At 44.9% G+C, this 17,336-nt stretch overlaps 1 protein-coding gene across 4 annotated transcripts in view; it reads right to left on the reverse strand.

The window, feature by feature from the left end:
• Window positions 1-299: 299 nt before the first annotated feature.
• The window catches only part of LOC117424535 (zinc finger homeobox protein 3-like), a 147,689-nt gene continuing 130,652 nt past the window's right edge, over window positions 300-17,336 (reverse strand). The window contains exons 6-10 of one of the 4 annotated variants that reach the window (XM_034040954.3): window positions 16,284-16,417; window positions 15,758-15,958; window positions 11,926-12,049; window positions 5,521-11,088; window positions 300-4,549 (exon numbers count right to left, since the gene is read on the reverse strand). In XM_034040954.3, coding sequence (XP_033896845.3) covers window positions 2,739-4,549; window positions 5,521-11,088; window positions 11,926-12,049; window positions 15,758-15,958; window positions 16,284-16,417 — 7,838 coding nt within the window. In that variant the 3' untranslated portion in view covers window positions 300-2,738. Of the gene's footprint in view, window positions 4,550-5,520; window positions 11,092-11,925; window positions 12,050-15,757; window positions 15,959-16,283; window positions 16,421-17,336 lie in introns of all 4 variants that reach the window. The other 3 variants (XM_034040953.3, XM_034040952.3, XM_034040951.3) reach the window with 3 other exon arrangements.

Here is a 17,336-nt window from a genome sequence, read left to right on the forward strand (position 1 = left end):
AATTACCTTTTAATTTATTCTCAAGAAACACAGTTTCCAGGCACAACTCTCAACTTTCCCAAAGCCATAAGGGAGGTTTCACATATTTTTGTAATGCTTTGGAATGAAAACATCCCTCACACTAGCACCAACAAGTCTTCACAGAAAGACAGAAAGCCTGGTCTTCCTCAATACTGGGAGAACCTATCCTACTGTAGCTTGTTTAAGTGTCGAGAGCTATGACCAAACCAGTGTTACCAGCTGTATAGACAAATGCAACCTAATGCCCAGCGTGCAATGTTTTTGACCGACTACATCAGTTTTTGTTTTTTTTTTTAAAGCAGGGGATCTTTTAAAATGGGCTACAACCTTTCTAGTTCAGGAGGTTTCATCTTTTAATTGACACCAGAACTACAAAAGAGGGAATTTGAGTCATTTTTGTTGTTTGCACTCTGTGCAAGTCAGGAATATAATATACACAACAGCTTACAGCCACCTTGCAAATAACAGACACAATAAAATCAGTCCTTGCTTTTAAAGTAAACAAACAAACAAAAAATAAAATCTCCAACTTGATATTTTGGAATGCACTGTTCTGTACAAACAATATAGATCATTGGCTTTCAACATTGGTTTGTTTAAAAAAAAAAAATCAGCCAAACTGTCCTTTGGAACGTATATTCACAGTCTTCAAAGTTCCGTTTTTGCAACAAGAAATCATAAATGAAAAAGGGAAATAGAGGCAGGAAAAATTGGTTTATTGTTTCTGTTTTTCTTAAAGCTTAGCTGAAAAGAAAAATGAGCATGCATCTAGGTTTTTTTTTTTTGTTCAAAAACTACATTAGCAGCAAAACTTACGTCTTCAGAGACCAGACCTTATACATTTTCTTTAAAAAACTGACTTTCGTTTTGTTGTTGTGACAGAAATGAACGATATCTAGATCAACATAACACAAGTGCCCCAAGTTTAACAAAGAGCGTTGGAACCCCGATCTTACAAACTGCAATGGCTCTATAACGGTGCTACTCCACAATGCAAGGACAAGCGTCCTTTTTTGGTTTTTGGTATTCTTGTTATTTATTTTAAAAGCCGCCTGTCTGCTTGCACAAGAAGCAAAAACAGCAACTCAGATGCTTATACTCCTTTATTTTTAAAACTTTTTTACTTTTTATTTATTTTTTTTAAACAGCAACAAATTCTCAAGTATAAAGAACCCTCTTTTTTTCTCATCTTTATGCACCAATGGTGAAAGTGTTTTGTCTTTGGATTTTTTTTTGTTTGTTTTAAAGCGTGAGAATTATTATTATTATTATTATTATTATTATTATTATTATTATTATTATTATTATTATTAGTAATATTCATTTTCTTCTATGACAAAGAAAAGAAGTTCAAATGAAAACAAAACAGACTGTAGCCACAGCACACAAAGAACAAATGTCTGCTCAACAGCTCAGCAGGAGAGAAACATCTCCTCAGTGACTACGAAAGCAGAGAAAAAGAAACAAACAAGACAGTGTTAAGTGCACGAAGGTAATACAGGTAAATAGAATTACATATTTTCTTTGTGTCACCCCCATGTTTTGACCAAAAAAAGAACAGAAAATGAAAATAAATTGCTTGTTTTAGTCCCTACAAAATGGAGACCACCTTTGACAACAAGAGGTGGCTGAATGAAAGACAGCTGAGAAACAAAGGATGGTCAGACAGAAATCAAAGTATAGACCAGTTACTGCCCCTAAATCTATTCTATCGGAATGACCAAGACAACATCCAATGAAGCGCCTTTAAAGTTGGACGATACAAAAGCTAAATGTACACAAAGTTTTTTTTTTTCATTCTACCATACTGTTTAAATTTCATTTCCAATGCAACAATCTACTTAACACCAAAAATGTTCATATCTATCATAAATACACAACGTTTTTTTTCTTAAAAAAAACAAACTTTTTTTTTAATTTTTTTTTTTTTACTTTTTTTTTTTTTTTTTTTAAACCTACAAGTCCTCAACACTAATGGTGTGTCTTAAGTAAAGTGGGAGGGGGTTTGTTTCCCCAAATAATTTGTGTTTAAATTAAGCAGATCAGCTACCCTTTTTGAATCCCCAGAAAGCTATGCCTTTTAAATACCGGTAGTATCATTTGTATTACATTTTTAATACTTTCTGCCAGTTAAATTATTCGTTAAAAAAATTGAAACTTTTTTTAGTTTTTCTCCTGTCAGGAACAAAAAAAACAAAATAAAAAACAATGATTTTCTGTAACAGAAAAAAAGGTTGTGAGCTGTTGACCTGAGAATAAAATAGACATTACATTATTTATTTTTTATTTTAGCAAGCCATTGGTATCTGAACGCTTAAGATAGCAAGAAAACAGTAAATGTAAGACTATTCTCCCATACATTACATACTGGCTTTACTGTGCTATTAGCTGGGAATAGTTTTGCAAACAAAGGTAAATCTTTGAATGGGGGGAGGGGACCTTGTTGATCACTTTTTTTAGGCAGTTCATCGCTATACAGCATTCCTCGACTAACAGTACCCAAAAAACTTAACCGCAGTGTTTTTTTGTGTGTTGAAAGAAACAAAAACCAGCATGTCGATATGGGAAAACAATCCACTAACATTTAATTTTTGGTTACAAGCTTTGGAATTGCAGTTAGTCTTTACACATTTTTTTCTTCTGAAATTGGTTTGTATATTTTTTTTAAACATCACTTTTTTTCTTCTTTTAAATATTGTCCATCGTCAAAAGCTCTTTTACAATCTGATGGAGTCCGTTCCTACGCTAGCGAGACTACTACTACTGTCTTTGTGACAGCTGGGGTCTTGCGGCTCCTCTGCTTGCCTGCCCAGTCTGCCCGACGACTTCTGACTGGAGTCAGAGTCGGACTCGTCGGAAAAGACGTCTGTTGGTATCGAGGTCTGAACCCCTGAGGTGCTCAATGAACTTGAGGTAACCGTTGAAGGTGAGGATACTGGAGGAAAATAAGAAGGAGGAGGAGAAGTAGTCGTGGCCTTCCCAGCTAAAGCTCTGGCGAGGGGGGCCTGGGCCCAGGACTTGCCGGCGGTTGTCGTGTGTGAGGGGGTCATTGTGGTGGAGCACGATGATGACACAGAAGAGGACGGAGTGGTTGTTGGCAGGGGAGGGGGGCTGTTGTTGGTAGTGTGAGAGGCAGGCTGCGAGGTAGATGCGGTGTTAGGATCGGGGAAGCAGGCTGAAGAGTGAGGTAATAAACTAGTAGCGTGCTCTTTGGCATTTCTGGCTGATCGCTTGATTGTTCTGTGTTTGTGCAAGGCCGACTCCAGGTGTTGACTCAGGGCTTCGTCCCCTTTCAGCGTGGTCTCACAGGCCAGGCAGTCGTAGCTGCCCCCCGAAGAGCCACCGCTGCCAGGGGTGGGGACCCGAAGCAACATCTCTTGCAGGTTTGCCACAGACTGACCGAAAAAGCAGATCGACTTCAGGTGGCTGACCGCCGCCTCTTCCTTGCTGAAGACGGCTTGACACTTGCGGCAGGCCAGCCTGTACTGCACCTTGGGGACAATGTACTGGTCGAGGAGGAAGAGGTGATGGTGGGGTTTGTGGTGGGCTGCACTTTTGCTTTCCGTCTTGTGCTGCTCAGAGGTTTGGTTCTGGAGGGAGGAAGATGAGGGGGAGGAGGAAGAAGAGGCCTCGCCTTTCTGCTCTTCAGGTTTCACTGGATCTTTGGCAGGTTCTTTGTGGTTCGGGTGATTGGGGGTCCCTGGCGTTGGAGGAGGGGCTGGCGTTTGGCTTGCTTTGGGTTGCTGGAGCTGTTGTTGCTGTTGCTGCTGCTGCTGCTTCTGTTGCTGTTGCTGTTGCTGTTGCTGTTGCTGTTGCTGTTGCTGATGCTGCTGCTGCTGCTGTAGCTGCCGTTGCTGCTGCTGGAGCGCCTCCTGCAGGCTTTGCTGATACTGCTGGTAGTGCTGCAGCAAGGATCCCGGAGACAGCCCCATCAGCGCTTGTGACAGAGATGGGTTGTAAGGAAACAGGCCCTCCATGCCATACATGGGTTGCAGGTACCCCCCTTGCAAAGCCCCAGGGATCTGGGGCGCATAATAAGGGGAGAAACCTGGCATGAAGTAGGGTAGAAACTGGCTGGTAAGCAGGGCGGTAGGGTCTGAAGCTAGGGCTGTCTGAAGTGCTTGAAGCTGGGCTGGGTCCACCACATACTCCATGCCGGGTGTTGGTATGGAGGTGGCAGGCGCAGCAGGTTCGGGTTTCTCTTTCTTAGCTGTGGAAGTGGGCACTGCTGCTACGGCAGCTTGCAGAGGCTGCTGCTGTTCTGTCTTGTCCTTGGCCTTGTCTTTCTCCCGGGTCCTCTCAGTGTCGCGGTCCTTGGAGGGCTCGACCCGGGGGTTTGGTTGGGACGTGGAGGCGGTTGAGGAGGGGGCTGGGTGTGGAGTGGAGGTACTACCCTGAGCCGGGCTGGGGGAGGCCAGGGAGGAGGAGGTGGGAGTCTTGTTGGGCAGTCCGGATGTTGGGAGGCTGGGTGAGGGCACGCTGGTACCAGGCATGCTCAGGAGGTTAGAAGATTTTGGAGACGTTAAAGCTGGAAGACAGAACAAGTAGAAAAGTGAATGAAAGATATCGTAAATAACAATATTAGCATTGTAAGTCTAAATCCCATATATAAAAAAAAATCTGATGGATAATATCTGAAATTGTTGATTGAATTCCTGGGCAGATTTTACTCCGGCTTTTATTTTTACATCAATATATATAGTACTATGCAAAACAAACCTTACTTCTTCATCAAGTTAAGATTTGCATAACATTTGTTAAAATAAAGGAATTAAACAACAACATTTCTGGGTGCCTCAATAATAAAATCCACATACTCACTACAATAAGTATGAACAGTATGAGTGGACATGAACAGTAGTGCACTATCTGACTACAGTGCATCATCTCATTCTGTATACATTCTGTGGTGCTGCAGGATAGAGAACACCCCTTACTCACCATTTAAAACTTATGCACAGTTTTTGGATGGAAATGTATTATATTTTAATTTTTTTTATCACATTCTTTGCACCAGAAATAGCCCACCAAGATGCACAGTATCATTTCTGAGCAGCCATAGTAACATAGCACTCCATCTCACTTACAATAGAGTCATTCAGACACAGAAAACAGAAGAATAAACTCATTACAACCTATACTTGTATTCTGGCAATCAAATGTACAAATACCATGTTTGCTTAATAGGCTTGGGGTGTGCAAAACTCAGTTTACTGATTGCCCATTCTAAATCAGGCCAGCTCAAATAAAGTTTATGTCATAAATGCTGAAATGTCTGCATTGGTGCCACTATAGAGACAGTACTCAAAAATCGAGGTTCTGGAGCTAGAAGGTTGGATTTTATCTAATACTCCTCTCTACCAACTGGTAAATGGCATTGATGTCAATGATGAGGCTCTACTTTCTGCATGCTTACAACTCTGGGAGGGGATTAAATGCCAGCTGATTTAATGACTAGGAGCCGAGCAGCAAGAGGAGCAAAATCCTTGTGGAACCTACCTGTGTTTGATGAAGCAAAACCTGGTAAAGAGGGGCTGCTGACTCCTGGCAGTGGGACTGGGGGGATTCCCTGCAGGGTAGGGTAAGCAGAGGAGATGTTCAGAGCCTGGAGGGGTGAGTTATCAAACATGACCTGCTGCTGCGCCGCAAGCCCCAAGACCTCGTTGGCTTTCTTGATCCGGTCCAGCTCTTGCTGGGCCATCAGCTGGCGGACGGTGGCCGGGTCAAAGTACTCTTTCTCTTTGTCCAGCTGGCTCCCGATGGTGTCCTTCACCTTGCAGATGTGCTGCAGGGAGAATATGTGGTCTCGCACTGAGTGCCGGGCACTGTACTTGATGCCACACAAAGTGCACTCTGTTTTTGGCCCCTCGTAGGATGTCTGGTTGATGCCGAAGTGCTTGGCCATGCTGAGTTTGGACTTTTTCTCCTTGGCCCGTGCATTCTGGAACCACACCTGCACCACTCTCTTTGGAAGTCCAATGTCGTTGCCAAGCACCTCACATTCCAGCATGGTGGGTGTCCTGTAGTCATTGAAGCAGGATTTCAGCACCTTCAGCTGCAGGTTGGTCATTTGGGTTCGGTAGCGCTTTTGGCCTGGTCGGTCTTCCAGACTCTTGCTCCCAGAGGTGCTTGCACCAGGGCTGGGTGAACAGGGGTCCGCCATGCTGGAGGTCTCGCTGTAATCCACCATGGTTTCATTTTCATAGTCTTTAGTGTAGTAACTGGTGGCAGGGCTCACCAGCCCTGAAGACATCTGGTCTTCATTATCCAGTGAAAGGGCTGCCCCTCCAGATTTGGGCAGCAGGTCACCTGGAATGTGGCCTTGTTTTGTCTCACCAGACATTCCAGTTGCACTGTCATTATCTGCGTTGGCTTCATCCCCAGTTGTAGTATCAGTGATAGCTGTGTTTACAGATGAGCAATCATCATTATCCAGCTTGTTTTGATCAAAGCTCAGGTTGACAGAGGACATGGTTGGGCTTTCAAAGTCCTCCATCCCTTCTACCTTGATAGAGGACGGGCTGAGGAGAGCCCGGGGGGACAGGTCAATGCCTTTGCTCATCGGTGACAGAGAGGAACAGTGGCCATCGCTGTTTGAGGGGGGAAGGAGGGAATAGCTGGGGCCGTCCAGGGCTTCCCCTTTTAGCTGAAAACCTTCATGGTCTGGGAGCATGCTGGATAGAGACAGGTTGTAGCCCGCACGCTTTGCTTCATGCCAGTGGCGTGATCTGATGTGGGCCTCCAGTGCAGTTTTGGCTTTAAAGAGGGCCCGGCAGAAAGGGCAGCGACGGTGGGCTTGGGCGGGCCCAACTGCCCGAAATTGGCCCTTCCTCTCCCGGGCCCGGGTGTTTTGGAACCAGACTTGCACTACCCTTTTCTTCAGCCCCACCTCGTGAGCAATGTGGTCTAGCATTTTGCGGGTGGGGTTTGAGTCAAGCAGGTATTTCTGGTAGAGGATCTCAAGCTGCTCTGGGGTAATGGTGGTGCGGAGACGCTTGTCTCTATGAGGTTCCTCCCCGCTGTTCCCACTGTCATTCTCCCCAGGGCTCACCCCTGCCTTCTCCTCTAGCTTCCTCTTCAGGGAGTTCATGGTGGAGGTGGGAGTAGAGGGAGAGGTAGCCGAGCTGGAGGGGATCTGGGGCAGGGATCCAGAGAGCAACTGGCTAGCCAGGAGGGGGTTGTTGGGATCAAACAGCATGAAGGGCATGTCCATGGGCCGATCAAGGAACTGGGGGTGCATGAACTGATTCTGTACTGTGAGGAAGTGAAGCTGCTGGTGTTCCTGCCAGTGTTCAAAGGAGGGGAAGGCCAACTTGCACTGGTCACACTGGTAAGGGATTATCTGCATGTTTCCCAATTGCTGCTGCTGTTGCTGCTGCTGAGGGGTGGAGGTCAGGAGGGGGTTGATGTTTACATGGGAGATCTGTGATGGGCTAGGGCTGGCTTGGGACACTGCTGGTCCAATCTGCAGCTGCTGAGATGGGGAAGGAGATGAGAGCTGTGGGGTCTTTGGTGTTGCCTGCACTTTCTCCTCTTGTTGCTCAGGTTGTGGCTGCTGGGGGCTGTCTTGTTTGGGTGGACCCTGGTTCTCATGTGTCTGGTTTTGAGAGAGCGGTTCAGCTGACTGCTTTGTCTTCTCATCGTAGGAGTTCTGCCTGGTAGTGGGGACGGCTTCTTCCTTCTCCAAGGAAGATGTTACTGGGTTCATATTGGAGAACGAGACAGCGGATACAGGGAGAGGGCAGAGATTGGAGGAGGAGGAGCAAGGCAGGGGAGTGCTACAGGAGGAGCCTGACGGGGTGTTATATTCATGCATGGCATCCATAGAGTCCTCATTCTGACTGTCATATTGCCCCTCATCATCCTCATCTTTGTAGCACAGCTTCTTCTGGTGCTTGATGAGATCGAAGATTCGCTGGAAAACCAGGCTGCACTTTTTGCACTGGTAGTTGAGGTTGGTGGTGCGAATGTAGCGGTCGTTGGACAGCTCCCTCCTCTCTCCCTCTTTCCCACTGTCACTTTGATTCTCGTAGTTTTTACGGGCTTTCTGGCGGGCATTCTGGAACCAGACCACGATGACCCGTGTGGGGAGGTTCAACAGGTTGGACAGCTGCTCAAACTCATCGTCCTTTGGGTATGCATTAGCATCAAAGAAATCCTGTAGGACCCTCAGCTGGTAGTCAGTGAACCTGGTCCTGGATGATCTCTTGGACCCATAATATTCCGCTCTCTGGGGCTCTGGGGAGGGTGGTTTGGAGTCAATCTTAGGCTCCTCCAGGGTGGTAACAGGTGGGTTGTTGAAGTTGTAGGGAGAATCTTTGTTACGTTGGCGCTCCTTGAAGAGTGTGTTGCGGAACCAGTGCTTGATGACCTTCTGGGGCAGGCCAGACTTGTCTGCCATCTCCTTAATCTGGTCTTCATTGGGAGAGTTGTTAATATCAAAATACTGCCGCAGGACCCGTAGCTGATCGTCAGTAATGCGAGTTCGGGGCCTCTTATTTTGCTGCTGCTGCTGGAGCATGGCGGGAGTGAGCTGTTGTTGGTAGAGTTGAGCCAGGTCAGTTGACAGGGGTTCCATAGAGGACATCTGCGTGGGCAAGGATGGCAGAGGCATGGATTGCATCATAAGTGGTGAAAAGAGGGGGAGCTCCATGGACAAAGATTGTTGGGTCATTGGTACGGGAGTCTGTGGGGTGGAGATGGCGGGTGGGGTGATGGGGGGTACAACGGTTTGGATGTTTGGAGTAGGAGCTGGCTGGGGTGGGGGTGGAGGAGGTGGTGGGGGTGGAGGAGGCGGTGGAGCAGTTTCAGGAGTCTGGGGTCTGATGGGAAAGAGCTTGTCATAGTGCTCCCTGTACTCCTTGGCGAACCTCTCCAGGGACCGGAAGGGGAAGAAGGCTTGGTGGACGTGTTCCTGGTGACTCTTCAGGATCAATATGTTGGAAAAGAGCTTCCCACAAGCCTCACACTCCAACTTCTCCAAACCCTGCTTCAACTCGGCACCTCGGTTGCTGTTGCTATGGCCGCTTGCCCCTGCAACTCCGACTAGTCCAGCCTTTTTCTGAACCTTCTGCTTGTTCTCATTGTACTGGATCACCAACTCAAAGCCAAAGTTCTCCAGAAGAGCCTTGGTGGCATTCCCTCGGGCATCAGAGGCAATCCTAGGAGGAAGAAAGCCAGACTCTGAGCACCCAGCAGCTGATGTCTGCTGCTGCTCCTTCTTATCTTTGGTTTTCTCCAAAGTGCCTTCTTTAGACAGAAAACTTCTGTCCTCCATCTTCTCATTCATCTCCTTGTCTCTTTGTCCTTCCCTTTCTTTATCAATGTGACACTGTGGCTTTGGTTTTTTCTCAGCTTGGTGGTGGAGCGATGCATTCTGCTGGAGCAAAGCTAATTGCCCCTGTTGTTGTTGCTGCTGCTGTTGGTGCTGCTGCTGCTGCTGCTGTTGGTGATGGTGGATTAGCTGCTGCTGAAGGCAAGACTGCTGTGCTTGTTGCTTAAGGTCCTCCAGTAGGGAGGAGGAGGACCCAGGCAGGCTAAGGGATGAGCTGCTAATCGGCAGGTTAATCTCTGGGTTGAGCTGAAACTCGGCTCCTGGGATGTAAAAAGGGAAGAGCAACTGTTGCTGCTGGAGCTGCATCAGGGCTTCAGTGGTCATGGGGAAGTGCTGTAGGAGTGCTGGGTTAAAGAGCTGGGACTGGATCAGGGCAGCTTGCTGTTGAAGCTCTTGCTGAAGCTGGGCCTGAGCCTGGGCTTGAGCCTGAGCTAACTGTTGCTGTTGTTGCTGCTGTTGTTGTTGTTGCTGCTGCTGCTGCTGCTGCTGGAACTTCTGTTGCTGTTGCTGCTGCTGCTGTCCCCTAGAGGACAACACATCTGCCAACTTCTTCTTCTTTGCTTCTCTATTTTCTGAAGGGGAAGGGAGGCCAGCCACAGGGGGCATCCCATGGTTATCTACTGGATGATGTTGTGGCACTTGGCTCCCCCCCGGCATGCTTTGGGAGTTCTGGCTCACAGCAGAAGAACTGTTGCTGGTGGTCGTCACAGTGTTGGTAGCTGGATTTGGGCTGGGTGTAGAAGTGCACACTGAGGAGGCGCCACCACCAGGAGCGCACCCACCAACACTAGTGTTGCTGGCACCTGCTGCCTCCAGCTTTGCAGCCCTAGCTTTGGTCTGGTGGAGGACAGAGCGCATGTGTATCTCCAGCGTGGAGCTCTGGCTGTAGGCCACAGTGCAGGTGCTGCACTTGAACGGCTTGTTGTCTGGGCTGTTGGCAGGCTCAGGCTGGCCGCTGGTGGACTCCTGCAAGGCTCTCTTGACCTTGTGCAGGTGGGAGACAGAGTTGTAGTGGACTAGGAGGATGTTCTTCTGGGTGAAGGATTCCTTGCACACTGTGCACTTAAAGGGCCTAGATGGGTCCAGAAACTTCTCCAAGGTGAAGTTGGGGCCCTTCCGGAAGGGCAGAGCTCTCTTAGGTTCTGATCCAGAGTCTTCCATCATGGAGCCTGAGTCGCTGCCGACCGGGCTTGGTTTCTCCTCTGGATCACTCTCCTCACATTCCTTTTCATCCTCACCAATAGGTCCCTGATCGTCTCCCAAAGAAGGATCCCCCATGACCATCAAGTCCCCATTGATCAGCAAGCCTCCATAAAGTTGCTGGATGTCAGCTTCGCTTAGCTCCAAGTGGCTGGTCTCTAGGTGCTTCTTCAAGGCTTGCAGGGTCCTGAAGCTGCGCTGGCAGAGGCAGCACATGGTAGCTGCTCTGATGACATGGTACTGTGAGTGAAGCTGTAGCTTCTCCACTGTCTTGAAGGCCAAGCTGCACTGGTTACAACGGTACTTATAGACATGACGGTCTGAGACAGGGAGCTGGGGCCTCTTGTTGTGCACATCGTTGAAGTGTGTCTGGAGCGCGTTGGATGACTTGAAGACCTGGTTGCACCCCTTCTTCCAGCAGAGGAACCCGGCGCCATCTTCCTTTGCCGATCCTTGGTCTTGCAGTGGGGACTTGCGTGCCTCTGTACCTTCAGAAGGCTGGGGGGCTTTCTCAGGCTCGGCCTCCAAGGTTTCTGCTGAACAATAAAAAGATAATTCAAATGAATTACAGTGGCTCCCACGAAGGCGGACTCTTGTAATAGAAATTTATTTCCATTGCATAGACCAAATCGAGGACACTTCATCTTGTTTCTCTTGGGGTCCTTGTTGCATTTGAAAAAGCATGTCCCCCAGGGTAGGTTTTTTTTTTTATTTTGCAGGACAAAAATTAAGAATTCATTCAGTGGCTCCCCCTGATGCAGAAAGAGCATTCTTTTCAATAGAAATATTTTTGCCTGATGACCTTCGTTCAACTAACATTTGGCCTACAGTCACCCTGATTTTGAGATGTTGCATTCCCAACACAAAGCACCAAACACACCTTTGTTCTTTCCCTTTTGTGTATCATTTTAATTCATGCCTTCATTTTTATAATAGAATACTAGAATACTCTGTGACTTTTACAACATTCTCATTACTTTTGCCTCCTGGTTTGAAATGTTCTATTATTTTAATCCCAATGCTCCTATTGTAATTGCACTGCCCCACTACTAAACTGTCTTCAGAAAAAATCTCCAGCTCCTTCAGAACATCATTTTATTCTATGCCTCTGTCCAAGTAAAAGTCCATATTGCTCTTTTACAACATTAACAGCGAGGGCCTTTTATTTGCACAGATATGCTATGATATGACATTCTAATTGGAGAAGCTGCAGTTGTAAGTGATAGTACTCAAGAACCAGCAACAATAAACAGTGAGAATGTTCTAAAAGCCATGCAATATTTTGTAAAACAGACTAATCTGTTTTCAGCAACATGTTGAGAATGGAACTGCTTATTTGCGACAGTTTACATTTTTAGACACGGACTGACCTGGTTGCTTATTTGAGTCGTCAGTGCTAGAGTTGGCTGCTGTCTGAGACGGGTTCTGTCCATCCCGTTCTGGGCCTGGCGCTGGTAAGAACATGCTTGCGGGCAGAACCTCTGATGCTGTTACCTGTAGAATAAAACACAAAGCCCAAATATTGACTGTTGCCCTGCATTTTGATATTGTTAATAAGCTTCCCTCGTCTAACTAATTCTAATTTGGTGACACCATGCTGCAAAGAAAGGAAATGTACTCTAGCATCAGCATAATACACAGATACTGTAAAATAACCTAGTAACTATATTTAATGCTCAGTAATTTAACTGTCAGCCACTGGGGCAGCAGTGTGGAGTAGTGGTTAGGGCTCTGGACTCTTGACCGGAGGGTCGGGGGTTCAATCCCAGGATGGGGGACACTGCTGCTGTACCCTTGAGCAAGGTACTTTACCTAGATTGCTCCAGTAAAAACCCAACTGTATAAATGGGTAATTGTATAAAAAAAATAAATAATAATGTGATATCTGTATAATGTGAAATAATGTATAATGTGATATCTTGTAACAATTGTAAGTCGCCCTGGATAAGGGCGTCTGCTAAGAAATAAAATAATAATAATGCATTCTTTCCGTCATTGTATGTTGCTGAAGGTGTTACACCATTGACCTAATTCAGTTCTTTATTTTGATGCAGCCATACTGAAATATCACAATATTATTGCTGAAATGTCATATTATATCAATAGACAGGATTATTGTATTACTCCAATCCTAAAGTTCTCTAAATAGTAAGAAGCAGGCTCCTCCGTAGCATTATACGTTTCCTGACAGTAATGCTGGGGATATTATGGGGGAGTGCTTCAGCGAGGGTGTCTGAGTGTGTGTGTTTTTGTAAATAATGCTTCTCTGGTTAAACTTACACTTCTGATAAATTCCTACAGCCTCCCTAAGACATAAATAAATCACATTATTTTTTTTACTTTATTTACCTATCTCTGAATACACACTTTGATCACAAACAGTGTATCATGCGCCTAGAAACTTCTGCTGCAGCCAATTAGTGAGATGGGCTGAAAGTCCTACCTTGGCCGACTAAAAAGCTTATTAGGGGGCCTAATTAAATCATTCTTCCTTGTAAAAACTGCATCACATTCCTGTTGAATGGAGCAATGTGGAGGGATGCCGTCATACTCTACAATAAGAGTATGGTGCAGAAATTCATTGGCTAGGCAAAAATCGTGACCAAGTAGGGGAAAGTGCTCTAGGGTTCCTGTGTGAATAAGAGTGACTGTGATGGACTGCAGAGTGGTGACCAACAGGGAAAGGCTTAGAAGACTGGGCATTATAATGAACCCATAGGCAGGGGCCAGACACCTGGCATGACACCTGCCAATAGAGGCAAGTCAGGAAGGCACTTATTCAAAGCGACAGATTTGTAAGGTGTTTAAATTATTCTTTGTCCCTCATTGAGTTGAAACAGGGAGGTGAAGCTTTTCTACATTATAGAGTACATGCCAGGGATCTAATTTGCTTAATAAATGAACCAGTCTTTATATATATATATATATATATATATATATATATATATATATATATATATATATATATATATATATAGTGTGCCTACATTTTGCATTGTTTTTCTTTAAACTGTCCAACCTCCGCATGTAGATAGACATACAGACAGATAGACAGATAGATATACTACGCTGCAGTATACTCTAATTTCATTTTTCAAGTTTTTAATTAGAAGATCAAGGAGCAATGAATATTGATTAGAAAGTGAGACAACAGCGGCAGGATTTTCTCTGCACTCGAAGGTTGAAGTCAATCATGTGTGAATGACAGTGCCCCCCCCCCCCCCCCCAAAAAAAAAGACAACAATTCATCAAGAGCTCTCATTAGCAGGCCCCTATTTAACAATAATCAGTGATTGAGATTCGAAGAGGCTAGGAAACGCGGTACTGTCGGCTTCACCTTCCTTCAATTAACTCCCAAAACTGAATAAATCAGCTTCGCTCCCCACTCTGCATTTCAATATGCAGCATCTCTCGCTTTCTCCCCCCCCCCCTCTACATTTACCACTGAAAAAGATCATCCAGAACCTTCAATATCCACTGTGGCTCTACACCCTTCCTGCACACATACACTACCTAAGCACCTTCTTACTACAGCAAAACTTTCTTTATCAGAATGAAAAAAAACTAAACAAATGCAACACTTCACAATAAACTTCCAATTATGATTTACTAATATAAAAACCCACATTGGAAATATCTGCAATGTATGTTCCCTGCAATATTTTATTACAAAAATATTATTTGTGTATAGAAGGGTAAACTATGGGAGAATTAAGTTAACCCTTACCCAGAGTAGCTTCAAAGAAAACCTGACAGGCCCAACAATGCGCAGACCCCATTTTTTGCAATAGGTTTGATAAAACATTTGGGAAGTGCCACCTGAGATATTTATTTCGTGGGGGCTGCGAAGAGACGGGAAGGGATAAAGTAGCGCTCCACTGTCATTCCAAACACAAACTGAGCAATCCAAAACGGTCTGCCTAGCCTGTCATAGCCACCAGCTATTACTAATCGACCGACAATTAGGGACATCTGGCTCGACAAAGCAAACCACAAAGATATTTCTGTGAGCTTCTTTCTGTACAGCTGTGAGCGGCTTCTATTTATAAAGGTGGAGTTTCTTTCCTGTTGAAGCACTTTGGAGGGGTGAGGGGTTAAGGGATGAAGCAAATACTCTTTTCCCCAATCGTCATGCAATTAGTATAATCATAGAAGATAGAGGAAAGAAAGAGAGGAGAGAGGGTTTTTTTTTGTTTTTTTAAGGTGCCAAATTAATGCAGCCCAGTGCAGAAAGTAAAAAAAAATGAAAAAAAAATAATAACAGCAGTGATTTCCATTACAAAGTGGACTGCTTCTAGACAACTGCTTCATTAGGCAAGGGGAGGCACGCACCAAGAGTATCCCAAGGTCACTTTTAATTTAGACCATCTAATTGGCAAACATAGTTCAAAATGGCTATCATCTAGCCAGACTCAGAATTAATGAAGCACAATTATTTTCATTACCCCTATCTCAGACAGACAGCAAATGAGACACAGAGAGTGAGGAAGCGAGAGTGCAGGAGCGCAGAGAAAGAGACAGAGGCAGAGAGAAAGGGAGGGAGACAGATAGAGAGAGAGAAAAAGCGAACGAGAAAGCACATCTTTATGCATAGTCAGCAAGAAATAAAAGTCACCTATTTCAGAATTCATTACGCCCATCTGAGAGAGACACGGGAAAGGAGAGAGTACCTTTCAATTTATTTCCACTTGTTAAAAAAAAAAAAAAAAAAAAAAGAGCTGGTTTTAATGCGCATTATATTATCTCAGCTTCTCTCTCTCTCCAGCCTTTTTTTTTTTTTAAAAGCTCGGTGCATTACCTCTAAAAAAAATATTGCTGCCTTACATACTAATGTGCTCACCATTTCTCTTCTGGTTGTTATTTCTGAGTGGAAGGAAAGGATGCACAACTGCTGGGTCTATCGTGAAACCATGCATACATCGATGAACAAATCTAGAGTGGCTTGGCCATATTACCCTTTGAATTAAATTAAATTAAATTCTAGATTTGGGACAAAACCCACTAACTAGAGTGCAACAAACAGATCAGTAAGTATTTGCAAGAAAGCCACTTTTATATTATTCACAGTCCGTGAACAGATTTCTTAAGTTTAAAATAATTGTGGGACAACTGTTCTGGTTATTGAGTATGAGGGGCCACAGAGGTTAAATTGATTGATTGATTGATTTTTTTTAAAGAATACATGCTGGCACACACACTCACCGTGGCAATAAGCTTCTCTACGCAGTCTGGTGCCACACTGTGCAGGTGGGTAAGGTGGAACTGCAGGTGGATCTTGTTGTTGAGCATGTCCTGACAGAGAGGGCAGCGGAACATGGGCTGGACCGAGTGTTGTGTCATCACGTGCATCCTGATGCGGTTCACGTCTGTGTTGCTGTACTTACAGTACGGGCACTGGTACATCTGAGAGGAACATGGCAAATACAGAAGTGTTGACGGCTATACTGGCTTCACTGAGAGCAAGCAGCAACACCCAGCACAGTAGCCATTACCTGGCAGATAACTCACCATGGAGACAGCTCTATATACAGAATATATGATATGGAACCACAGTGGTAATATTTTCATATTTTGCCATTGATGGTGTGGTGTGCTTATGGTTCAGCTAGGGTTTCTTCAGGATAATGCACTGAAATCATAATAGTATCTCTGGAATTATAATGGGATTTTTTAACTGTTTTGGAAGAGATGCGAGAGAGAAATTCTTTATCCCAGCATGCTCTCTTACCTGCTCAATAGAAGTCTGGTCTGTCGTCCTGGGACGCTTGGAGGCAAGGGGGGCCTCTGTTGCCCCGGACCCTGAAGAAGGTCGTTTGGAGGGGAGTGAGGAGTCCGTCTGGTCCTTCTCCACCAGGCTGGATGCTGCTGGACAAAACAAAAGCAGGGTAAGTGAAGATGGGGCTCAGCCTGACAAAATCTGAGGTTTCATTCTTCAGCAATAGGGTGTCTCACTTCCAAGTACAGTAATCCGTCGCGAATCTGCCCATCACATATCCGCCCTAACCATTTATCCACCATGAGCAACCTCTTCAGGGATGTTCGTTTATTATTGAACAGAGAATATTAGTTCAGATATTGTAGATCCTATCAAAGCTTTTGTACACTGTGTTGTACGTGCTGCGTACGCAGCAATTGCTGGTAGTGTCACATGAGCTGTTCAGAGTGTTAATATGTAAATAAATCCTGTTCGCCTGCAGGGTGTATCAACTTCAACCTCCTCCTCAATCTCCTGCCTGCCACACGGCAGAGGGCTACTCTGTCACAAACATTAATACCCTGTATCTTTCTAAACAATAATAAAAGCTGAATCTCAAAACAATAATTGTGTGAATATAGTAATTGTTACAGCTGTGTATAATAGTATTTAAAACAGGATTCATTCTTCTGACTTTTTACATATCAGACCTTACTTTGGTCCCACCGCAGTCGGATATGCAACAGATTACTGTAACGTTATTTCTTTTTGTTTTAATTGCTGGGGAAACAGCACCATCTATATCGAGATGATACATTTCAGTAAACCAACCAAAAAATAAATTACAACAAAACCACAAATTATTATTGTAACCCTACAGCCAGACTGCCACTCTACAAATTAAAACTATATATAAAATGATACAGTCTGGCTCTGGTGGATGCGGACAAAATAATTTTGCATGACATCCTTGAAAAGGGCTGCAGTCTAAAATAAAAAAGGCCTTATAAAGTTACTCTCTACCAGCAGACTGTAAGGAGAAGAGTCACACTCAGCTATTTTTAACTGTAATTTTACTAATCAGGT

This window comes from Acipenser ruthenus, chromosome 19, assembly GCF_902713425.1.
Source record: "Acipenser ruthenus chromosome 19, fAciRut3.2 maternal haplotype, whole genome shotgun sequence".
NCBI classification, from domain to species: domain Eukaryota; kingdom Metazoa; phylum Chordata; class Actinopteri; order Acipenseriformes; family Acipenseridae; genus Acipenser; species Acipenser ruthenus.